Source organism: Cheilinus undulatus, linkage group 8, assembly GCF_018320785.1.
Source record: "Cheilinus undulatus linkage group 8, ASM1832078v1, whole genome shotgun sequence".
In the NCBI taxonomy this organism is placed as follows: Eukaryota; Metazoa; Chordata; class Actinopteri; order Labriformes; family Labridae; genus Cheilinus; species Cheilinus undulatus.
Window position 1 is genome coordinate 47,099,340 of NC_054872.1, and position 26,895 is coordinate 47,126,234.

General features: G+C 38.4%; 1 protein-coding gene across 1 annotated transcript; it reads right to left on the reverse strand.

Moving 5' to 3' along the window:
* Positions 1 to 961: 961 nt before the first annotated feature.
* Positions 962 to 26,538, reverse strand: LOC121513908 (cortexin-3). The gene is made up of 2 exons (XM_041793931.1): positions 26,352 to 26,538; positions 962 to 5,161 (listed from the first exon to the last, which is right to left on the reverse strand). Exon 2 carries the CDS (start codon positions 5,076 to 5,078, stop codon positions 4,827 to 4,829), a length of 252 nt encoding a protein of 83 aa, XP_041649865.1. The 5' UTR covers positions 5,079 to 5,161; positions 26,352 to 26,538; the 3' UTR covers positions 962 to 4,826.
* Between the last annotated feature and the right edge of the window lie 357 nt (positions 26,539 to 26,895).

Sequence of the window (26,895 nt, forward strand, 5' to 3'; positions counted from 1 at the left end):
TCCAACGTTTTTGTCTAGACACATTAGAAATGTTGGAATATGGTTGCCTTAAACATGTGAAAACACTGAGATCTACATGTGACTGAATTCTGAATTGAGACTGTTTTTCACCTCTTTCCTGGCTGCGTTTCATGTGAGCGGGGCAAACATGGGAATGACCCCGCCCCTCTAACACTATAATATAAAATCACAGAGCAGTTCATCTAAGTACAGTCTAGCGGATGTCACTGCCTTTACTAAAAGTCGATAGTTAAATGTTTTTTTGTTCATTGTGAGGTAAATTTGCCGAGTCTATCAGCCAAAGTGGTCTATGGATCATTTAAAAGCATCATAACAGAGATTTGAGCCAGAAAACGGATTTTGTCTCTTCTTCTAAGCAGTGTTAATTTTGTTGACTAATTACTTTCATTATAGTTTTCAGTAATAGCCTTTTTCCCCTGACGAAAACAAGACAGTAACTAATAAAAACAAGTGCATTCTCAAGTGCAATCTCATTCAACAGACACGCCCACACCATCCTGGAGCAGATTTTACTGCCTCATTTTTCATGATTTTGAAGCTTAATTTGATAAACTTGGAGATGTTTTATTTGACTGAAATTCGATTTAAGGGTTCATTAAACAGTGACCTGTCATACCACAAACCTAAACCTTATTTTCCACTGTACAGGGTCTTTAAGGGATCTACAGCTTTATGCACTATTGCATTTACTTCAATTTGCTGTTTGCTATTACTGACCTCCTGCTCCTCTTTAGCAGGACCCTCTCTAGTCGCCTCCTCTGGCTTCAAGGAACCAATACAAGGATTCCAAAGCATTGTCTTAAAAAAAGCAGTTGAGAAACCATTGGGTTGCATCATAGTGGCCACAACCATTACTTATGTGCTAAATAAAACACATTTAAAAGGCTGTTGTGCACTCTGATCATTTTTATTACAAAACAGAACAGAACAGCGGCTCCAGGCAAAAAGAAATCGAAACGAAAAAGGTTTCATTACAGACAGGAAATAGCTGCTGGAGCAACTGACCCACAGCTACAACATCAGGATTAAAGCACTTCACCATATATCATGCACAGAGACGGGACTCTGCAAGAAATAACATGCCGGAAAACAAAATAGAAAACACGTCACCTCAGCACAACATCTGCAATAGGTAGGAAAAGGCCACAGCAGATCACGAGAACATCACATTTTCATCGAAAGGATCAGAGTTCACTTCCTGTCCCAGCAGGAACAAGAACAAAGAATGAATATTTTCTTCTTCTTCTTTTTGAGTGGTTTGTATGACATCTCTGTGAAGTGCAAAGACAAAGTCGCATCAGTGACTGGCTGATTTTCAGTGTCTCTGCTACCTACGATACTGTAAACAATCTACACTATAAGGCGCACAGTTGAAAATTTGCCCAACGAAAGAGCCACAACATCAGTTCATAAAGGGTTTGATGTGAAGATGCCTCATCTTCGTCATCAACTCTCTGCAGATCTGGCATACCAACTGTCAATATACCAACTGCAGGCAGTAAAATGCTGTTTTTTAATGGGCACAAAACACACACAAAAAAACTACATTTAAAGACAAAAATATGGACCCACTTCCTTTCCTTTTTCCTAAAACATCAATTTTTTCTCAAATTAGGCACAAGGTACAGCACAGTAAACTTTTTTCTTGAATACTTCTTTTGGTTGTGGACATTTAAAGACATGGACACTGTGGGTCCGTCAACGACCGAAAGGACAAATTGTTTTCTCTTTTTTTTTTTTTTTTTTTAATCCCACACACACACATAACAGTTAAAGTTACTCGCTGCTGGCATCTGTCTGTCCAAACCTTTCCAGAACATTAAAGGGAACTTTTCCACCCTGTTTTCCTGCTTTTTGATTATCTATACCTCTTTAGTACCAGTCTTCTGCCTCGTTTCCACTCAGGTATATGACAGGTGTCCAAATATTCGTAAATATGCAGATGATGCCTGCTTATATCCAATGCAGTACATTTTTTTCCTCATGATAAAAACTACCTGTAGTCATGGGTGACAGGCTTTTTTTTTTTGTCTGTTTTGTGCCACTAAGTACTTCTGAATATGTGTTTCGAGGATTACAGAGATAAAACAAGACCAACTGCAGATACTGCTGCAGGTAAGAGCCTGGTACTTTTGACACTGGCAGCATCCCTCAGTTTCAGAGTGCTTCTCAACAGCTGAGTCAGAGGTTCCCAAACTTTTTTTCCTTAGGGCCCGCCTACTTGTATCTAAAGAAAGCTAAGCCCCCCCATTTGAAAAATCAAACCTCAGATTTATCTGTTTTCATTGCCACAATCCTAACATAACAGGCCTACATGCACTTGTTCTTCAGTAGAGCTATAAATAAACTATTCATTATTATAACAGTGTACTAGGACCACTCAACAATAAAAAAAAAAAAAAATTAAGAAAAAAATCAAAATTCTTTGTTTTATAAAGTTACAAATTTGCAAAAAAAAAAGTGTTTTATTTTATTTTCAAAGTTGTAAATAATTGTGAACCAATACTTACGAATTTTTGAGATTATATATTCAAAAAGTCAAATTCCAACTGTTTTCTATTTTTGTTCTTTTACATTTTTTATTTTACATAGTTAAAGTGTTTGAATTTGTAATGTTAAAATTTATGACTTTAAAAACTCAGAAAATTCATGTTTTTTTTCCATGTAAATATCCATTTTTTAAATTTAAAATCCTGAGTTTGTTGTCTTGTAAATGTAAACTTTTTAATCTCAAAAATTAGATTTTCTGGGTGGCAAAAATTTGCTCAAAAATCGTTATGCGGTTCTCTATGGAGTTTTCAGTAGTGGTGCACCTCAGTTTTGGGCTACAATGTGTTTTGTTGCTCTGATTGGCCTATAAAGATGTGACAGACAGAACGTTCATCCTATCACCCTCCGAGTTTTATGTCAAAGGCTCTGCCCTTTCCCAAATGCTGTCTATGGGAGGTTTACCAGATGGATGTGTGAAACACTTCCATCTGGCGTGTCAGGTTAGGAAAAAAGAGAAACTTGAAGGAATTCTGTCCTAGCATAAGCAGCAGCCTGGATGTTATATGCTTAAAAAGACGGGTTGGCGTACGAGAAGCATTTTTGCGATCAGAATCTGAACACTGAAAAGGGTGGATTATTTTGGGTCTGTACTGAAAGTTAGTGCTACCAGGGAAAACCGTTTGTCTGTAGCCAAAATCCACAAGTAAAGATGTTAAAAGACATTAAAAAGACATGAATGACTGAATAGGTTGTATGACTGTGCTCTACCATCATATTCCTTACTTGTTTTTTTTCCTGATAATTCCTTTAAATGTCAGAACAATCTGCATTTATAAGCTTGATATGTATGAAGTCATTCTGTCTTCATAAATTATCATCATATCTTAAAAGAATAAGGCCAGCTACAGCTCCCACAGACACTCATGACTAAGCATTACTCTAGAAGGGAAACAAACATGGAGGATGACTGAAATCCTCAGGTAGCTGTCCTGGTGTGCATTACAGTTGCTAAAATAAAAAATCCAAAATGATTAAGAAAGCCTGGCAGAAAATTGTGATAGCATATGTGTAGGTGATGTCATCATGTCTGCCTGCTCTTTTTGGTTATTTTGGGTGTTCTTACTGGGTAAGTCCAGGCTAGAATATGAAACATGCTGGAAATTTACAATTCAGAATTAGTGAGGCCCTGGGAGCAGTTAAAAGATAATCTTATCTAGGGCATATTCTTGAGGATGATTTGGACAAATATGCAACAAGCTTTAAATCCGGACACACCCCATGATTACGCTGGGGCTAATCTGGCCTATACTTGGGTTTAAAGCCATCTAGTGTGCAGTCAGCTTAACAAAACTCAGATTTATGATGTGGTAAAACTAAAAAAGTTCTTTTAAATCACATAAACTCACTTGACAATCAACAGACAGCGCATCAAAGTAAAGAGCTTTCTTCAAAATCCCCTGCTAATGTTCAATTCTTTTATCTTCATTGAGTTTTTGTGTACTTGAGACACACTGAAATATAACAGAGGGAGTTTTGCAGGCACATTGGATATCATAGAGCTCCAGTAGGACTAAAAGGGTTGACTCCTGACTTATGCATAAGTGGAAACGAGGCCTTACCTCACTGTCTTAAAAGAAACAACCACCATGGAGTATCTCACAATGACATAAGGCATTTATTTCATCTTTGCCTGAACGTTTAACGCCTTTAAAGTCTCTGGTGTTTGTCCACAGAAAAAGACAAAGACGCTTGGAACGTAATATCTCAACGACCTCGACTATTTACTCTGATTATTTTCTGACAAACTAATTCAAACACTGATTGTCTACATTATCGATAAAAAAGAGAAAGACGTAAACATGAACGATGTAAACTCTGTTTTTATCCAACTGTGTTGGATTTGAAAAGATATGCGACCCTGTGAGAGATGTCACGAAAGTCTTTCACACATGAGATGGAGGAGGAATGAGGTAGTCCACGAGATGGCAGGGAAAGGGGATTATGGGTAACCGTAGCCGGCTCCGGTGCATCACTTGGACTGAGGGTCATGGTTGTTGGTGGGCTGATAAATTCATCTTTATAGCATAGTTCTGGTTGTCTTAGTGTAGTTGAGAATTTTCTGATTTGGCAGGGAGAAGCTGATGGTTGGCGTTCATTTTGACGGCGATGAACCGCCATCGAATTTCTTCCCACTCTCGTGTTTCAGAAGATTTTCTGAACGCTCTCCTGGTGAATCAGCAGTCATTGTGTCTTAGGGCCAAAATGCTTTTTCATATCTACTCAGTCTTTTTTTTGTTCCTCATTGTGTGCGCTCCTCAAACTATGCGGTAATCGAACGTGTCTTTCTCGGTGTGGTCAGTCCAGTTGGACGAGGGCATGCTGCGGTACGGGTCCAGTAGGATGCGGAAACAGCGCACGATGAGCAGGGCCAGGAAGATGAAGAGCAGCAGCACGAAGACGAAGGCCGCCTTCTGCTCCAACGTCAGGTACGAAGGCACGTGATGGCCGCCGCCCGACGAGGACAGTGTGCTGCTGAAGAGGCCCTCTGCCATCCTGGGCACATCCATGCTTGATCGTCTCGGCTCCAGGTCTCAGTCCGTTGCTTGAAGATTTTTCTAAATGGAAGATTGAGGCGCAGGGGGGTTAAGACCTGTGAAAGAATCCAAACAGACGGATTTTTACTGGAGATTTTGTCCTCTCTGCTTTGACAGATGAAAGAGCAAACAAACATTATTAATGCAGTCGAAGAAACATCTCAAATCTCAAGATAAAAATAGAGAAAAGGAACAAAACAAAATGTGTCTCATGCAGGCCAGAACAAAGCGGCTCTCGGATGAGATTATTTTTGGAGCTGCAGGCGAAAGCTGTTCAGTGAGTAAAACAGACTCTAGGGACTCCTTTGGCCTTGAATTTCTGCTGCTCAGGGGATTTTGATCGGCAGTTTGGATGTTTAGTACACTGATCTTATTGTAAAAACGTCAAAGGCGTCATTAAATCCCAGCCTGCTATTCATAGAACATCAACCCTTTCACATAATAATGACATTTATATTCACCCAATCTGCCAGGGGAGCTAGTCAGTGTCGCAGTCTGATGTTAAAGATTGGCACGAATGAGAACAAATGCATTTCTCCTCTTAGACAAGGTTACATTAACGAGGCAGGCACACAAACAGAACAATGAAGACTGCATGTGATCCCGATGATGTGATAGTCAGATGGGGTTAGGTGAACCTGCACACTGCAGTTAGCACCAGAAAATCTCAACATACATTGGTATGGTAGGTGATCAGCTTAGTCCTGCAGACGGCCTACTACATGTCTAGCCAGGTGAAGGGAGGCAGGGCCTCAAGGAGTCTTGTACTGAGATAAGAGGCTAGCAGTGCCTTTTTAACAGCTTTAATGGTGATATATTATATGCAAATAATTCTGGTGGGGCGAGTGATAAAGATTGTGCTGTTCATGAACGAGCCAGTTCCATGAACGACTCTTTTATATGAGTTTCTATTTTCCCATTTTTGTTTTTATTAAATGCACATTTAAAAAGCCGAACTGGTACCAAAGAAAGAGCTGTTTGGGAACTAAATAAGTGGATCTTATTACTGAGCCGAGCCAAATGGTCCAACTCTCTAGAAAGAGACAGATTTCCTATTGCAACTGGCTAGGTTGGAGGGACATCGGCTGCATAAACAAGCAAAATGCATTTCCTGGGTTCCTATTGTTTTTATGGTACTTGATGTCAGTGTCTTGGCTCATGATGCCCATGATGTCTTAGTTGTGTAGATGTCTGCACTCTGATGATGTCCTGTGATGTCTTAGTTTGCATGGCGTCATATGACGTCTGGGTTTTCATGTATTTCAATGTTGAATGATTATCTTGATCATATTTTTGGTTCAATTCTTTAAGTGTTCTGGATTCTGCTGATGTTATCGGGTGTCATTTGTTCTCTTCTTTGTCCTTTATTTAGGTTTTGTTGCTTTGTTCTTCTGTTTGCACATATCAAAGCACATTGTAAACCCAGAGTTTGCTAACCAAACCGAGGCTGGATCGACATCAGCGCTGGAAACACAAGCAAGGTCAGAATTGACCTGGCTAAACCGGGACAAACTGTACTGTCCCAAACTGGACTGCTTTATGGAAACAGACCATATCAGAGCACTTTCTAACACCACTTGTCCAGACAGGATTGTAATCCATGTCTGCTGATGTTTCTCCAATAGATTCCTAATCTTACTTCCCAGTCACCCCTTCTGGGACTCAACGTCGCACAAGATTTTCTTTCACAAGATTTTCTTTCACAAGATTTTTCTTTCTTTCTTTTATTCACAGTTTGAAAGGTTGGTAATATTCTATTTAGCACATAACATCTGTATTTTGATAGCTCTTCTCTTTTAGTACATCCTTGTGACTGCCAGTGGTTATTCTCTGGCTCATTCTGTCATTTTTTGCCATGACAGGCATCTCTTTACTACATTTACATGCAGTTAAAAAAGTTAGATTATTGTGTTAATCTAACTAAAACTGGGCTTTAAAAAAGTATGTCTGAAGAACTGAAATCATACTAAATTAAACTGTCAAAGTTTGAAATACACTGATAACCTTGTAAGGCTAGTGGATTTACTTGATTCCATGTCAGTCATCAGGCAGATCCGTCCTTTAAGGCCGGCTCAGACTCCATGAATTCAGCCTGATTTCAGACTGCAATGTCATAGTTCATTGTCAAAACCCAAGCATGTTGGGAACAACAAACACTTTTGAAGTATGACATAATTAGCAACACATCCAAGACGCCCCAGAACCACAACTCAAAAATGATGTGGCAAGTCTTGGTGAGCTGTAGCAATCCGTACAACCATACTGCAACTATTCAATAACTTCGGCTCGGTCAGGACCACTTTGTCAAGACACACACGTGATTGTGGTCATAAATAGTTTTTCTTTATTGGCAATTTTAAATTTGCACTTATTGCTGTTACTCTTATGTGGTTGTTCTGTGACGGTGGAGCTGGGGTGGAGGAGGGTTGTAAAAGGTTGCTTGGAGAGGGAGCAGCAAAGCATAGCCAGGTAAGAGCAGTTTAAATATGGCAGCATGAGTGTGATTATTTTGCTGATGAAGGCTTGCATAAGATCAGCTGATATTAATTATATAGCAGTGCTTGACTGCGTGGCAAACTAATTTTGGTTTGCCTTGAAATTCTGGCTTGATCTTAAGGGTGTTTTGGGCAAAAATAGATTGAAAACCACTGGTTTAGACTATCAATCAAAGAGAAGAGGAGAGACGCCTGGAGTCTGGTATCCTGACAGTACATCTTGACCTTGAAGTAGAAATGCCAGGAATACTGGAAATTTCTCTAACAGTGCCATTGTCCATGACGGCACAGTTAAGGAAGTGTTCAACCTGAAACACTTAAACCCACATGGAGAATGACCGCACCAATCTCTGTCGATTGAGGGAAATGAGGCTGCAGCTTTGGCTGGGTTTAGTTGAAGCAACTGCAAGCTTGTTAACTATGATTGCTGGTGAAGAGATTAGCATGGATGCTATAGTGGCAGTCTGATCAAAACTGGACATTTCTTTATTAAAAGAAGAGCAAAGAACCACAGTGAAAGTATTCTGGAGGAGAAGATAACTGCTGTTTTCTTGTCCCGCTTCAGCAAAAGTTTGAGTTATCAACTGGCTCCACTGACAGTGAAGAATCGTGTAATATCTAACAACGGCTCAATATTTTCCTCACACGGCAGAGATGCATCTACAGTATGAGAAGCTGATGTAGTACATACCGTGGCTTTATGAAGGCTGATGAGCTAAAAAGGGGCATCGACTCTGTCAAAGTAAACATTTTGCAGGCTATATTCAAGCTCAGTGCTGCTTTTACCCCACCTTCTTCCAAAAAAGCTTTAACGGTATATGACAGTATTAAGGTCCTAATATTTAGGCTGTTCTTATGGTCGGGTGTCAGGCTGCTTGTGTTGGTGCTGCTCATGACCAGCTCAGAGACAAAAATGAGGAAGAGACAGTAACTCGTCCCACAGCACGCAGGCCCTACAGGTGGTTAGGTTAATTTGTTGGTCTGTTATACTCGCTGGGCATCAGAGACCATTTTCTCATGAAACCAATCTCACATCGTGACTTCAGTCATCACGGTGTGAAAAAAAGCAGAGTTTGAACAGAGGGAGCAGCTTGCAGCTTTCTGTGAGGATTACTGTCTGGCACAAAGAGGACAAATAGAGTGAATATGGAGAAGACCTCCAGTTGGCTTGTCTTTCCATAAACAAAGCTGGAGTAAAGTCAGACAGCAGGACGGTCCATTATTTAACATCTCTAATTAAGACACGGCTGTTGTCTGGTCTGATCATTTGTCTTTTCAGGAAACATGAGCTGTTCTTGTTTCTTTAGAATCATCTGTCAAGGCCTGAAAAAGGCTGGCATTCACTTAGGCTTTACTTTTTTTAAAACACAAAAACAGAACCATTGTTCTAATCAGCTTATAGAATATTACGATTTACTCATGATGATGTTCTCAAAGTTCCTTTCTAGGTTTCTGAAATTGTTATGCCTTGGGCTTAAATCTATATTACCCTTGACCTTCGGTTTATTCGCAGGTCATGAGCCGGATCTGATGCATTCCCTGTATAAAGTTTGAAAATTAGGGGATCAATTTCAGGCTGAATTAAAAAGCCCACGCTCACATCAACGGGGGATCAATAAAGGCTTATCTTATCTTTGAAATCAAATGAGAGGAACGACAGCCCACAGCTGCTAACACACAGCATCACTTCACCAATCTGCAAGCCAATTCTGATCGGGCATTTAAAAAAAAAACATCCATCGCCTTTGTTAGCGCGTCTACAGCGTCACAAGAGGTGAAGGCATTTGGATTGGAGTCATTTGTCATATGCAAGTTTTTGATGACCAGTGCATTTTTTCTGATAATTTTAAACAAGATTCTGCACCAATATGACAAACACTGTTCACACAGATCTTAACTGATTGGTTAAGGTATCAAGTCAGGCCGGCCACAAACTAGACGATTTTCAAATCTAAAACAATTTCGAAAACAATTTTTCATCTTTAATCCTCTGAACGAACACACTAGACTGTCAGATCACCGGAGAACACACACCTGCTGACCTGCCCATGACCTCAGTGATCACGGGACATCAGGAAAAAACAAAATGAACAAACATGGACGTCTGTCTATTTCATCTTGCTGTCCCTCCACAACAGGCATGCATTAAAGGTGCAGCAAAAATCATACAACAAGGGGAAGACTCAGGATAAGATCCTGGCTAGAATGAAGGCACAGTTGTGTTTATGGTTGAGAGCGCCGATAGAACGTATGATCCAGCTAGTGACCCTGCCCCATCTGCTTGCTCTTGTTGGTTGTTGTGGGTAAGCGGTCAGAGGCACTACGATCTAGAATCGTAAATATCAAACATGAGGGTCCACTCAGAATATGCCCCCACGATTGAAAAGGGTGGGAAAAATGTTGCCTCAAATCAGGCTTAAAATCCTGTAGTGTGTGGCCGGCCTTACCCGACAACTGTCTACCCTGAAGTAAAAGTACACAAACAATTTAGGTGATTTTTTTTTTTTTTTTCCATTGTACTCAAATTATTTGACTATCATCCCTTATTCTGCAGGGTTATCCCAGAATGCCTTTGGGCTTTAAACCCTTTTGCACCATGAGTGAAGTTCCTGACTCAGTTAAAGAGATCCTGCCTATGGGGAGAGAGTGCTCATGTTGAGTGGGGGGGAATGCCAAACTTAAAGACCCTGTAAAGTGAAAATAGATCCATGTTTAGGTTTGTTGTATGAAAGGTCACTGTGTTATGAACCCCTGGTTCAAATTTCAGTCAAATAAAACTTTTCTAATTTTATCAAACTAAGCTTCAAAATCATGAAAAGAGGCAGTAAAATCTGCTCCAGGATAGTGTGGGCGTGTCTGTCGAATGAGCTGAAGCCACGCCCAATCAGGAGAAATACAATCCTCTCAGATTTAAATAATATAACAATCTGAATTGAGGAAAGCACTCACGCCTAGTCTGCCTCTTGACCTTTTGTTGGCCTTAGAACAGTGATTCCCAACTTGTGGGCTGGTATTGCAAGTGGGCCGCCAAATCTTTTCCAAAATAGTAGCATTTGTGTGTGTGTGTGTGTGTGTGTGGATCGTGAGCCGGACATCATTTACAGCAGTGACCAGGTGAGGGTTTATTCATTCATTTTTGTATTCATTCATTATTTTTATAGATTATAGGTCGATCTTCTTCTCGGCCTGCCTTCCAAGTAGATTTCAGGACTGGTGGGCAGGATCATATTTAAAAATCGCGTTTCACTCTTTCTGTCCACAAAACGTTGCCGTAGACAACATGGCGGTTCGTTATGTCAGCCTCTGTGAGCGCGACCCAAAATTTAAAATTAAATTTAAAACGCTTTTTTCTAATTTTGTAAAAAGAAAATGAAAGTTTTAAGGGGATGATTGTACACTTATTTCAACATGCTTCACATAAATATATGAACATTACATCCCATTTACACCGTTTCTGTTCGGCAATATGCTGCCAACTTCTACACACTGCACCTTTAAATGTTAAAACTCAGTTACATTTAAAAGGATATTAAAAATGTTAAAATATTCTTTTCATTATTTTGTTTTGTTTTTCCTTCAAGTATTAGACATGTGACAAGCAAATAAGAGATTGTAACTTTTGTTGTTATCTAGAGGTTATTGTGTGGAGAGCTCCTTGAAAACTGTAATACTGAAGGTGCTGCAACATTTTACAGCTGTGTTTGCGACTGTGGAGCTTCCAACATGTTTCTCCTGTATTCAGTTCGGTCCTTTATGTTCAATCTTCAATAAAAAAAAAAGTGCTCTGAGAAAAATTTTTGAAACTTAAAAGTGGGCCCTGAGTTGGAAAAGGTTGGGAACCACTGCCTTAGAAGAAGAGACAAGTCTGTTTTCTGGCTCGAATCTCTGTTATGATGCTTTAAATGATCCATAGACAACTGTGGCTGATAGATTTGGAAAATTTACCTCACAATGATTAAAAAAACAGCATCTAACTGACTGTTAATAAAGGCAGTGACATCAGCTAACAACAGACTGGACTGAGATGAACTCTCTCTGTATATTGTAGTGACAGAGGGGAGGGGTCATTCCCCACTGTGGTCTTTGAGCCAAGCGGCAACCTCCGGCCCTGAAAAATGAAGCCAATGCAGAAATGCAAAAAAATGCTATACTGCGAGTGTCCACTTGAGGCTGGCTGCAGAAACACCAGAAGTCTCTTCTGCACACATGTTAAACTGCCGGTTTTTACACTAGAAATAAACTGGTTTACAGCCTGGTTCAAAACACCGAACGTGTCTCATTATCTAGTGTCTTATTGTGCTCCCACTGTACGGGGGTTGAATTTTTTTGTACCACGATCGTTTGGATTATATTTGGGATCAAAGCTGATTGGTGTGTCTCATTTGACTGACAGATAGCTCGGCAGGCAGAGGCTCTGTTTCTGCCAACCAGAATGCCTGCTAGCAGGCTGACAGGAAGTCACGCTTAGTGGGCGGGCTGTTAGGTTGATCCAAAGTTTGGCTGAGACCGTGATTTCAATGTGGAAGCCTCCACGGATTGGCTTCAAGAGCCATTTGAGTCCGCCTGTTGTAAGCAGACGACTGACGTCACACAGGGTCTGCCAATTCTTTCTACAGTCTATGCTTTGAGCCCACACATTGGCCTTGCCCACATTAAACTCAGCCAGGAAGAGGTGAAAAACTTTCTCACAGTCTAAATCCAGAATTCAGTCACATGTAGATCTCAGTGTTTTCACATGTTTACAGCAACCATATTCCAACATATCAGGAGTGTTAAGACACAAACTTTGGATTTCACTTTACAGGGTCTTTAAAGAATTTCATTTCTCACTTTTATTTGCATAAATCCCTGCGTTCCTCCTTTATATAGGGCATTATTTCCCCCAACTTTGTTTTACAGTTCTCCCCCTTGAGTCACTTTGAGTAGCCAGCCATCCTCCCTTTGTCTCTAATCATATTCAGCCTTTTACTGCAGAGTTGACTGGAGGACATCTTGAATTAGGCACCTCTTTTAAACAAATAGAGAATATATTAAGAATGTGGTATTGGTTTTAATCAAAAATTAATTTTTAATCAAGTCGTGACACTGAGAATTAAAATCAGAATGAATCAAATCATGAGACACTGACGGATAAAAACCCTGATAGTTAAATTTGCTGATAAGATCTGTGACTGGCTCGTGCCTTGTGTTACTTGTTTTATCAGACTCCAATAGAGCCACGCTGCTGTGTCACCAGATCTTTGGAGGGTTTTTTTGGCAGGTAAAATCTCATAATTAAACTTGAACTACAGCCATGATGTTGGAGAGTACTGACCTGGCTTTTCTTCTACTGACAGAACATTCAGCTCGGGGCACCTCTCATCTTTTTCAGATCCATAAAACCTCGACTCGATTCTCAGTTGCAATCTAAAGAATATTTGCATGACCAAAACTCTAATCTTTTTTGAGTTGTGTCCTTTAGTTCTGCTCCCGTGAGCGTGAAGAGCCGTCACACAGAGCGACGATCGCTGGGGAGGGGCGATGGATGTTATGAGTGACGAGACGGGAAGGAGAAGAGTATCTCAGGAGAGAGACAGACAGGGAGCAGGCTTCAGTCCTGCCTGGCTGATCAGCAGCCTGTAATCCATCATACTTAAAACTCAAACATGATATTTCACAGCGCTGATTCATTACCCTCTCCGGTGGAAAAAAAAAAAAAAAAGCAGCTTTCCATTGTGTTCTATGACATTTACTGTCAAATCATAATTTCAGCTTTTTGCCCTCATGCTAGGACGCAGTAAGGTTACTGCAGATGAGGACTTAAGGTCAGGAATCATGCTGGCGTTTGTTAGCAGGTTATGTAACTTCAAAGACTCACAACATTTAAACATCAGCAGCTTTGTGACTAAAAGCTCCGAGTTTGGAGCTCCTCTCGACGGCTTCACGCAGAGAGACATTTAAGCTTCTGGTGACGGCCTCAGAGGGAGAAACACTGGCCGCTTTTTAAACAAGACCTCCCCTCTCTAAAAAGGTCAACTTATTGATCTATTTGTGGACTTAATTCTGCAGCGGCCATATTTTAGGGGGATATAATTGCCTTTGCAGCCCAGAGAAAGCCTCCGAGTGACAAAAGCAGCCCAGATATGTCTGATTTTAGGAGTTATTTCTAGCGAGGGATCAGTGACGGCTGCTGTGGCGAGGAGAGGAGAGTCAAATTGAAGAAAAGTGTTTGTGATAACAATATCCAGCCAAATTTAGAAATGAAGTGGATTTTGTTGAAGGTTGGTTTTAACTGTGGGGATGTTTGTGTGTCAAAATGCATCATGGGAAATGAGATGAAACTGCTCATGGGGATTTTAAGACTCCATTTTTCAGTATTTTGTACAGAATTTCACAATATTAAATGCCCTTTATTGTAATTTAGTGCAAGGTTGAATGGCAATTTGCAGCTGTAATCTTTAATAAATAACAATGAAAAGTCATCAAATAGATTTTTAAATTTTCTTCACTTTCTTCACCACTAGGGCTGTTAAAATAACTGATCTTAGAACTGTGATCAGTTGCTGAGTTCCTGCAGGTGATTAATTACATAATAATGTATTTTTTTTTAAGTCATCTATTCTGCATTTCAAAGGTTTTACCAATGTGTTGATTTATGAATCAAATTATGTTAAAGAGATGAATTTATGGCATTTATTTACTGTTAAAAGTGGCAGATCATACCTCTTTAAATCATTTATTCAGACCCCTATGGGCTAAATGTGTGTGTTTCCCAACCTGAGGTCCGGGGACCCCTAGGGGGTGCATCCAAGATAGGCGGTCAGACTTCGATGTGCATACCTTCTTTCAAATCATGATAAAGAATATAATGTATGATGGCGTATAGTGAAATCCATTATTTTTGTCTTAACACTCTAGATATGTTGAATATGGTTACTGTAAACATGTGAAAACACTGAGATCTTCATGTGACTGAATTCTGGATTTAGACCATTAGAAAGTTTTTCACCTCTTTCCTGGCTTGGTTAAATTTGGGCGGGGCCAATATGTGGGCTCATGATGTCATGAGCCCACAGTTGGGAATGATCCTGCCCTTCTAACACTACAATATAAAATCACAGAGCAGTTCATCTCAGTCCAGTCTGTCGTTAGCTGATGTCACTGCCTTTATTGAAAGTTAACAGTCAGTTAGATGCTGTTTCTTCTGTTCATTGTGAGGTAAATTTGCCAAATCTATCAGCCACAGTGGTCTATCGATCATTTAAAGCATCATAACAGAGATTTGAGCCAGAAAACAGACTTTGTCTCTTCTTCGTAGGTCAGCAAAAAGTCAAGAGGCAGGGTAATGATGAAATGTCTCCTGAGTGGGCGTGGCTTCAGCTCACTCAACAGACACGCCCACACCATCCTGGAGCAGATTTTACTGCCTCATTTTTCATTATTTTGGAGCTTAATTTTATAAGCTTAGAGATGTTTTATTTGACTGAAATTTGACCTTGGGGTTCATAACACAGTGACCTATCATACAACAAACCTAAATACAGAGTTATTTTCACTTTACAGGGTCTTTAAAAAGTCTTATATTTTGACATTTAAAAACTTGAAGATTTTAAGTTTGTAAAATGATACTTTTACAACAATGTAAAGTCAAATTTTTACAAGAAACCCAGCTGAATCTAGTGCTTGACTTTAACATTTTTTAGCTTTATAACCCCCAAAACTAGAAGTTTTAGTTCACATACATTTAAGACTGCTAAGTGAAAAATCCGTTTTCTTCTTGTAAACAACTTTCAAGTTGTTTCTTGAAAATTTACAGATCCTCTTGATTTTTTTTTCGATAGTAGCCGTAATATGCTGTCGTAAAAATTGACAGTTTATATATAGATCTTTAGCCAACAGCAAGGATATGTTAGTCATTTATGTTGGAATTTTGTCAATGAAAACAATTATAACTGATGTGTAATTTTCCTAAGTGGGTCTTTGGAGGAAGCGCTACCTTTCCTTAAATGAGTAGGGAGACCCTAAGGAAATAAGCTGGGAACCACTGGTCTAAATGATTGGTTCCCTGGCACCCCAGTTTGGGCACCAAAGGCTTTGTGTGCTTTAAAAGGACACACTAAATGGATCGTTTATACAGTAATCTTTAGGTCAGACTAAGTGTGTTTGGGTCTGTTATGTTGGGATTTTTCAATGAAAAAAGTAAAACTGATATCGATTTTGACAGTTCTGTATAACATTACATCTAAGGAGTCTTGTCTGTGGGGGGTCTCTCTTAGATACGTGTACCATAGGTAAGGAAATAACATTGGGAACCACTGTCATAAATAGAAAGGCTGTGCCGTGCTTTAGTCAAATGCATTTACGGATCTAGCAGCAGAGGTTCTTGACCCTGTATACCCTAAACAGCCTTTCTCAGATCAGTCAGTTCTGGTGTGTCCCTCTGAGACTGGTATTGTTGTATAAAACAAGATGATGCACAGTTTATTAAAAGTTAAAAAGCTATTGAACCATAAATCGTAGCCTCTTACTTTATTTCCTCTACACGGTAGCCATTGTGTCATTCTAATGACGCTATCCATGCCTTCAAAACCCTCAAAGAGGCTTTTCTCCAGAGCTTGGAACTTGGATGACTTTTCAGGGTCTTTAAAGATTAAATCTGGACCAGCAACTAAGATATTAAACATCTTTTTCTATGTTTTAAATTCCATTTTTGACAATTTCTGCTGCTAGCAGCTAATGCTAAGTGCTGTTTTGTATTTTGGAATGGTTTGTGTCAGGCTGTGACAACGTAAACGTAAATATTTTGAAGACTTTTAGGTCACGGAGAGATGGGAGAAAAAGTTTGTGCAATATAAAGTAATTAATGTTACTGTGTGTCACATAAAAAAAAAAACTTTGAGTTTTAATTCCTTTTAGTGTTTTTCTTTTGTCTTTATAGTCCCATAACACACACACACTGACAAATTAGCTCTTTTCTCGGCCAAATGCTACAGAAAAATCTTAAAATGCTGCTGTTTCCCCTCTGAAGTTATTCGTCTGCAATAATCAGCTCTAGATAAGAGAGATCAGAAGAAAGATGATTGAAATTTGTGTCAGTGATGAAAACAAGTCTCTGCTTTGTGTCTTCTTCTCAGGGACGACGTTTTTCTTTTAGATTGGTGATTTTTTTTTTCCACTTTTTGGTGGGAGATGGAAGAAAAAGTTTGTGCAATAAAAATTCATTATTGTTTACTGTGTGTCACATGAAATCCTTTAGTTTTAATGCATGTCTATTTTTTTCTTTGTCTTTATAATCTCATAACTCCTCTTTTTTACTCAGGTGGCAGCTCACATATTCTTAAAGCTCAGGCTAACAAAACAGGATGTGTAGAGCCTGACTGTGCACCACAGGGTTGATGTTTTACAAGTTTAAGACAATCAGTCTGGGTGAAACTAAATGGTTAAAGTGGCTTAGGGCTTGAAGGTTACATGCAAATGTGCCTCTTCCCAGTCCACCCCTCTGGGATGTGCCAGCACGAGTACAGCTGTGTGTTTCCATGACCTTAAGCGGAGATAAAGTTCATGTTTAAAGCATGAACAGATCACAAATAAAGGACTGGATTGGCTTATTTCACATGTTGTGGATTGGTAAACTCCAGATATTCAACTGTATGTGCAAAATAAGTAAGAAGGGCGTGTTTTTGCATATGTCCATTTTAAATGAGTGTGGTCTGTGGTCTGACTCAGAACTGGGAGACACTGTTAAGAAATCTGCAGGAGTGCATGTACAAAATGACTCACTGAGATCCATTATGTTTTCTAAAAGTTCACATTTAGTCGCTTTCTCTAAGTGATAAAGTTAAAGGTTAAGAATTAAGCTAAAGAAAACTGTTGTTTGTTATGCTTTTACTTTGTAATTTCCTTTTAATTTCCTGTTTGGATAAAAAACTGCTTTTGTCTGAAAGAAAATGACAAACTTCTGGTAGATTGAAAGTAACAACATTAGCTTAACCACTGAAAAACCATATTACAGATAGACAAATAAATGAAAATATCTAATGGAACAGTTAATGTTTGATATCACAGGTGTGAATTATGTTTGACTTGTCCACTGGACTGTCTGCACAATCATAAAGTGAGCAGTAATGTACGTCTTTACATCATTGTGAGAGCAGGACGATGCTACAGTGAGTAACACACAGCTGCTCTCCTGCTACAGTAGCTTAATAACAGTGCACCTAAATGCAGTTAAACTGATTTCTATGATTAAATTCTTTAATTTTAGACTTTAGTCTTGTTGCAACTAATGTGTTTAAATTGAAAGCCAGATTTATAATAAATTAATATTTTCATTTTTGATTTTTATTTTACCAGAACTTAAACTTGCATCTCAAGAAATTAGAATATCATGAGAAGTTTGTAATTTTCCTGTTAGTCATTCAACAAAAGAAACTTCTGCAAAATCTAGATTCCTCATTACAAAGTGAAATATTTTGAGATTTTAATGTTGAAGATTATGGCTTACAGCTCACAAGAATAAAGAAAAAAAAACACTCTCAAATTATGAGAATAGCACCAAAAATCAGCCAAAAACAAAACAAAACAAAACAAAAAACAAAACAAACAAAAAAAAAACCTTTAATCTAGAAATGTTGACTTTCTGGAAAATGATGCTCATTTATGCACTCAGTAATTGGTTAGGGCTCCTTTTGCACAAAATACTGCATCTATGCGATGCTGCATGGCGGCGATCAGTCCGTGGCACTGCTGGGGTGTTATGACTCCTAAGTTACTCTGATAGCGACCTTCAGCTTATCTGGATTGTTGAGTCTGGTGTCTCTCATTTTCCAGATTCTCTATGGGGTTCAGGTCCATGGTCAGCAAACCAGTTTCTGGTAGTTTTGGCTTCACTGTGGAAGGGTGCCAAGTCCTGCTGGAAAAGGAAATCAGTATCTCCATGAATCTTGAACGCCTCTAAAATCTCCCGGTAGACAGCTGACAGTGTTGATTCTGGACTTGATAAAGAACCATGGACCAACAGCAGCAGACAACATGGCAAACTTCATACTGGTCTTCAGCACCTTGGATTCTGTCCCTCTCTGGTCTTCCTCCAGACTCTGGGACCTTGATTTCCAATTGAAATTCATAATTTAGTTTCATCTGAAAACAGGACTTTGGACCACTGATCAATGGTCTAGTTCTTTTTCTCCTTAGCAGAGGTGGGACGCTGATGACATATGGGGTTCAGGATTGGCTCAACACTTGGATCATGACAGTTGTAGTCCATCTCCTGGACCTGTCTGTGTGGTGGCTCTTGATCCACTGACTCCAGCCTCAGTCTACTCCTTAGTTCTTGAATCAGATCAAGGCTGATCCTTGTTGCTTGTGCTCCTTTTCTTTGAAACTTTTCCTTCCAGTCAACTTTCGATAAATATTCTTTGATACAGCCTCTGAGAACAGCCTGCCCTTTCAGCAGTGACCTTCTGTGGCTTACCCTCCTTGTGGAGGATATCAGTGATGTCTTCCTCATGATTGGGGTTGTGTGAACTGAGCCAGAGTGTGTAAACTGGGCTTTTCCAGTATTTAAAGACGGTGGATTTTTGTGAGCTGTAAGTCACAATCATTGAGATTGTGTCTTTAGAAGCCAACACATTTAAATCTTTCGTCATCAGATGCAGTTCAAACTGAGGATGGATATTATAGTTTCAAAGCAAAATATTTAAACAACCATTAAAAATAATAAAAGCCTTCCCATAGGACAATAAATATTCATAAGAAATCTCTCTCATACTGCTTTTATTCATATCCTCTTTTATGCCTGATCTGACTTTAAAATCTCCAAATGTAGGTACTTTCCTCGCTCTAATTGATCAATCACACTGTTTTTGGTCTGTTTATGCCACTTTATGAGCACATTATACAGTTAAACTGAGTAAAAAATGTGGAAATTGTGATTTAACATGATTCAATAGCTATATTTTAAAAAGTAGAATTAAATTAGAAGACTGGGAATCTCTATTTAAGGACAATTTTTGACCAGTAGATATCCCCGTCCCAGACATCACATAAACTGCTTCATCTCAGCTCTCATCTCAGACAAATCCTACAGAAAAATCTTAAAATGCAGTTTTTGTCTCCTCTGAAATTATCCGTCTGCAATAATCAGCTCCAGATAAGACAGAGATCAAAAGAAAGTTGATTGAAATTTTGTGTGCCAGTGATGAAAACAAGCCTCTTCTTTGTGTCTTCTCCTCAGGGACGCCATACTTCTTTCACAAAAATCAAGTAAAACGGTATCCAGCTTCATATAAGCCACACAGAAAAAACGCAAATCCCTTTATAACAAGAACAGAAAAGAGAAGCCTTAAGCAAAGAAGAAGAAATCCTGCTTCGTATGTATTTCTGTTATTTTTAACTGGTTGGCATCATTTGGTCTTTGAAGGATTTCTCTTCGAGGACGGATTTGGGAGGAATAGGTAAGCCATCTTAGAGGACTTAAGAGGACGGAGCGGACATGAGAAGATGATTTAATGTAAGAAAAGACTGCTCTGAGCTTTTTCAGTTGTTTCTGTATTAATTAAAGGTGTTGAATTAAAAGCCTAACTTCTTTAATCTTGACGTGATGTTTTTATGCAAATGTAATACACAGAGGGAAACCAGAAGATTATGATGGAATAACTTCTTGATTTAGGCATATTACATTATGTCACGATTCTAGTTAAGTGTATGCAAAAATATGCATCTCATAAAAATGCAGATCTGTACTGATAAGAATATGATACTAATAAAAGGACTGGATGATACGTCTATTTTAAGACATATCAGTACAGGCTGAGAGGATACAATTGGAAAACAATATGGTTTATATTGACACAGTCTGAAAAAGAATATCAGGCCTGTTGCTCAGGAGAGAGATTAAATTCAGAACCACTAACAACATTCTGTTTATTAATCGGAGGAGAATTTATTCTAAATGGGGAATTATCATTTCTTAATTTTAATTCATTTAGAAGAATTAAAATCAGATAATTTGTGATGCATTTGATACCACAGCAATGAAACTAGAAGTCCTAGACAGCTAAAAACAGGCAGTTTGTTTCTTTTATAGATATTAACAACTGCATAAAAACTCTATGTCTTACTTGCAAAATTACTTTGGCATCATTTATAAAAGTGGTTGGAGCTGGCTGCTCCTCACCAGTTCCACTTAATGCAAATTTGATATTGCTGTCTCTCTTTTTTGGTTACTAATGTCCAAATAACATGTTTCTGTAGTGCTGGATTAATGGAATTAGTCCATAAATGTCCATTGCTATGCAGACAGTACACAAATATATGCATTGACTAGTTCCACCATTTTCCAAATTTTGCAAAAATATTTGTACAACTTTTACATTGCTGGAAAAAGAACTTAAAATCATTACTTATCTGTACTTTCTGATGCCACTCATCATGAGAATGGTGTAAAAAATAAATAATATTGAAAATAAAGTAAATGTAATATTGCCGGGCTTTTAATGTGCTTCTTTAAGTTGACCCATGTGGAATCAAAGAATTTCTATTGCTATGCAGACGATCAGGCCTGCCCACAGAGCTGGCTGGGCCCCTATGACAGTGATTAGTTATAATCTATTTATTAATGCCACTTACTACCTTTCATAACTGGTCAACTAATTTTTGCCACATTTGTTTCCACATTAAACCCGTTTTTGCTTCTTTTAACCAAATGTAGCCACTTTTTGACTAAGTTTTGCTACTTTTTAACCGATTTTCCACTACTTTAGCCACTCTACACCCATTTTTGCTTCTTTTTTTTCTGTTTAACCACTTTTCATCACTTCTTTCTGCTAATTGTTGCCACTTTAACCCATTTTGTCTTTTTTTCTTTTTTATTTTGTAATTAATTATTTCCCCCCTTAAAGTTGTTTCAATTTCTTCTACTTTATTCTCTGGTATTCTGACATTTGTAAATATAATGGCCAAGTTATGAAGTCAAATGGTTTAGTCATTGTTCCTATCCACATTGTTAGAGCAAAACAGTAATTCTATTTTAGGAAAAGAGGGTTACATTTTTAAAAAGCTTCATTGTACTACAGCATAAACTTATATATATATTATAATGATTGTTATTCAGGTTAAATATAAAATACAGCTATTGCAGATTAACTTTACAATGGACCATGCTTTTCCTGACCTCCACAGGCCCTCCATTTGGCTGGGCCCCAAAAAGCTCCCACCTTTATCCCCCTTATGGGTGGCCTGCAGACGCTACACAGTTAAATGCATCTAAACTCCCAGTCCTTACCAGTTCCACCCACTTTTTAAACAGTTGCCAAGGAATCTACAAAATTTAAAAAGTGATTCTTCTTTTTGTGTGAAAATATGACTGAAAACATGATGTTTCTGTTCTTCTGTTACTATCAATTGTAAAAGAAAAAAAAATAATGTAAGAAAATGAAAAATAAGTAATTGAAATGGAAAAAAATATAGTGAAAAACAATACCATGCTTTATATATGCTTTCTTAAATCGAAAATATGAAAAATCACCTCTTAGATGTTGTTATGCAGACGATACACAGCTAAATGTATCGATACCCTCGCTCCTTATCAGTCCCACACAATTATCCAAATTTTGAAAATTTATTTGATTTACTGTTTTTATAAAAGAACTTAATATAATTACTTTCCTGCATTTTTTGATGCCATTGATCATGAAAAAATTCTAACAGTAATATATGTTGATGTAAAAAAAAACAAAACAAACATATGCCAGGTTTTAAATGTGTTTCTTCAAGGTGATCTATGAGGAGTCAGTCTATTAATTGACATTGCTATGCAGATGACACACAGTTATATGTATCAAAGCCCTCAACCCTTACCAGTTTCCCTCTGTTTTCCAAATCTAGCCAAGAAATTAATTTTGATAGTGCTTTCTCTGTTTTTGTGAGAACACAATTAAAGAGTATGTAATTTCTGTTCCTTTGTTACCTCCGCCATTAAAATAATGGAAAATGATAAAAAAAAAATAATGACTACAATTTCCAAAACATTAAGTTAAAACAACGCCAGGCCTTGTATTCGTTTCCTCAAGGTGAAATTATGAGAAATCAGTTTTGAATTTTCGTTGCTATGCAGATGATACACAACTATATGCATTAGAATCCTTTATCCTCAACAGTTCGACACGCTTTCCACATAAGTTTCTGTTGTTTTGGTACTATCATTCATTTAGAAATGTTTAAATAAGTAAATTAATGAGAAGAATTTTCTAAAAGGCACGGTAGAAATAATGCCAGGTTTTCTATATGCTTCCTCAAAACAAGGAATCAGTCCATAGCAGTGATGTGTCGTTCATGAACGAGCCGGTTCAAAAACTGACTCTTCTACATTAATGATAACATCCGGATCCTGATAGGATGAACGTTTCTCCATATTACTCTACAACAAACACTCATGAAGGACTCATGCTTATGTAATGGTGTAGCTTTACTGTTTTATATCGGGTGTTTCATACATCCAAGCCAGACAGCAGATTTAATCTGACCCACAGGGTGTTTTAGGAAGACATTATATCTGAAAAAAAATTTCATAATGTTTTCATCAATTTAAAAAAAATGAGCAAAATTGGAGTACAATACTATTTAATTTATTTTTTATTTAACCTTCATTTAACCAGGAGAATCCCATTGAGACGATACACGACTATACGTATCAAAAAGCCTCGCCTCTTACTGGTTCCACCTACTTTTCCAACCCATCAGTACAATTTTGACTATGCTCCCTCTCTTTTCTTGTCACCACTGATCATCTAAATAATGTGAAAAAAATAATTAAGATGTACAAAAAATAGTTAAAAATGACTTTACATTTGTTTCCTCTTTGTTAAATAAAGATAAGGCAGTTCATAAATTTTCCTTGTAATGCTGACAAAACACAACCAAATGTATCTGAACCTTTGATAATCACCAGTTACACCCACTTTTCCAACACATTTGTGCAATTTTTACAGTGCTACCTAATTTTTGTGAAAATATGACTAAAATTATAAGGTTTCTGTTCCATTTTTCTTATTGTGGATCATAAAAATTATGAAATTTAATAATGATCATTTACAAAAAAATTAAGCGTTCCCATCCCGTTCTTAGTCCATAAGGTTTAATATGACGTCGGTCCACCCTTTGCAGCTAAAACAGCTTCAACTCTTATGGGAAGGCTTTCCACAAGGTTTAGGAGTGTGTTTATGGGAATCTTTGACCATTCTTCCAGAAGCGCATTTGTGAGGTCATCCGCTGACCCCACTCCATCATTTTACGTGGCCTACCACTTGGTGGCTGAGTTGCTGTTGTTCCCAATCGCTTCCATTTTGTTATAACACCACTGACAGGTGACTGTAGAATATTTAGGAGCGAGGAAATTTCACCACTGGACTTGTTGCACAGGTGGCATCCTATCACAGTACCACGCTGGAATTCACTGAGCTCCTGAGAGCGAGCCATTCTTTCACAAATGTTTGTAGCAACAGTCTGCATGCCTAGGTGCTTGATTTTATACACCTGTGGCCATGGAAGTGATTGGAACACCTGATTTCAATTATTAGGATGGATGAGTGAATATTTTTGGCAATATAGTGTATTTCGGGAAATTAGTCCTTAATTTCTTTGCTATGTAGGTGATACAGAACATTATGCTTTCAAACCCTTGATCCTGACCAGCTTCACCTGCTTGTCCAAATGTTGCCAACATATTTGTGCAGTTTTTCCAGTGCAGTTCCTATTGTGGATCATAAAAATAATGAAAGTTAATAATGATAATTTACCAAAAAGTAATTAAAAATTAATGCCAGGTTTTTTATGCTTCCACAAGGTGATATCTTGAGGAATTAGTCCTTAATTAGTTGGGATGCTGAGTAAGCATCCACACTATTGATACTTGCATCGGCCATTTTGTCTTTTATTATTACTCTTCCGTGCCGGCTATCTCCGCCTTCATACTTTGTCGTATCGACACCGTTTAAACTTTTAAGCTTTTCTATGCTTTTCCAGCCATTTTCAGGTACTTTCAGGCTATTTTCAGCTTTTATTATGCTATTCTAATCTATTTTAAGGCTACTTTCAGCTATTCTTAGGCTATTTTTTTAGCTATTTTTTGGCTACTTTTAGCTGTTTTTTATCCATTTTTAGCTACTAATTGCCATTTTCAGCTACTTTTATGGCATTTTATGCTGTTTTTACCTATTTTTGTGCTTTTTGGCTATTTTCACAGTTCTTCCACAGTTCAGCTCTCAGCATCCCCACACAATTTCAGCTGAATGAGAATCAGAATCAGCTTTATTGGCCAAGTATGTGTGCACATACAGGGAATTTGACTCCGGTAACTTTTGCTCTCTTGTACAAAAAAGCCCCAGAACTTAAATAAGTGAAACAAAGATATATACATATCTACAACATAAATTAAGCTTTAACATAAATTAGGCTTTAAGAAGCAAAGAGAAATTGTAAACTGAAAGTAAAAGCACATATATGCAACGTTATGGGAGAATGTACATTAAGTATATACAATAGTGCAGAGTTGTTGTTATTGTTCAAGTGATAGTGAAGATGAAATCGCAGTTTTGATCTAGTTTCCATTGCTATGCAGGCGACATGATGTCATTCATCCAAACCCTTGATCCTGACCAGCTCCTGATTTTCTAAATGTGCTATTTTGCTCTATCTCTTTGTGTATAAATATGAATAAAAACATGTAAAAATATAGAAAATAGCATGCAAAATAAAAAATACAAAATAATGTCTATTCTTTTTCATGAGGAATCACTCCATAGACTTTCAGTGTAATGCAGACAATACACAACTATATGTATTAAAAGCCTGGATCCTCTCCAGCTACACCCACTTTTCCAAATGTTGCCAATGCATTTGTGCAATTTAGACGGAGCTCTATTCCTCTTGATTAAAATATGACTGAACATCATTAAGCTTCTGCGCATTTTTAAACTACTGATCATAAAAATAATGCAGATTTGATATTTTTAGTATCCATAAGAGTTTGGGAAATCAAGGCAATCTCAATATAAGGATATGTTGCCAATGTTTTTGTACAATTTAGGCTGCATGAAGCAGTTTGGCTGCAATTTTTGCTACTTAAAAACAAAAAAAAAAAACTAAATTTTGAGTGTCTATGACTTCTATTTTTGCTGCTGAGGTGTCAAACAGGTATCAGTATTTTATGGTTTTTACCAGAATCATATCAAAGTTTCTAATTCTGGTATTTTCAAACATGTGTTATGCTTTGCATAAAATTTGGGGGTGAATATTGGGCATTTCCATGCAAATAAAACCTATCCAGACAGATGCTCTGGTGCAAATCTTCCAGCTCTAACTACTAATCAGACACTGTTGGTCATTTCTTGTGTTTGAAGCATCCTGATGTGATCAAAGGTAGACACACCCGCAGCATCAGCGCAGGAATTCTCGACACCAAGTCAGCGCCAAACCAAGATCCGCCATTGAAATCAGAATTCTCCAAATATGATCATTGGTGTCTGTAACCAGCTATGTAAATGTTGCCTTCCTTACATTAAAACGCCAAGCCGGTGTTTGAGCCGCAGCTGGACTCTTTGACGCACACGTGGATGCATCAAAACGCGTCCAAAGACGATGCTCTCCCTCTCCGGCGCGTCTCACGGCGCCTTTTCCACCTTTCCAGCACAAAATCAGCCCTCACATGACCATAACGTGTTAAAAACCTTCCTCTCACGTGCATGTGAGAGGCTCCGAGTCTGTAAACACTAACCTGTTGTTATCAAGGGAGCTCGGGGATCTCCGTCAGCGCTGGCTCTCCATCCCCGCTGATCCGACGATTCTTGTTTTCTTTGCCGGAACAAAAAACACCGATCAGACGCGTCCTCGTGCACGACAGGGCTCCTCACTTCATGGCAGAAAATAAAAGCCTCGCTGTGGTTGATTTTCTGTCTTGGCTGACTGAGACCTCACCCCGTCTTGATGCTCGCTTCTCTGTTTTTTTCGTCTCCCTCCTCCTCGTCCTGACGCGCCGCTCATCCCCGCAGACAGCGCGCACGCAGGGATGTAGTGGTACCCCGTCGCCACTGGCAACCTGTTGCCATAGCAATCCTCCAGGTAGGCTATCTATTGCAAGCGGAAGGAAAAGGTGGGACTAATATATTCAGTCTCCAGTCAGAGGCAAACATCAGGGCAGGGACCAAAAATCAGATCCTGATGTTGTTTTTCTGCGCAGCAATAACAAAAGGAGCCACAGTGCCAGAATAGAAAACTTGGGTACACTACAACAGCAGTGAAAATAGAAGTCATAGACACCC

Bases quoted from the DNA above. Each gene is read 5' to 3' on its own strand.
- LOC121513908 (XM_041793931.1), bottom strand. From the start codon at position 5,078: ATGGATGTGCCCAGGATGGCAGAGGGCCTCTTCAGCAGCACACTGTCC.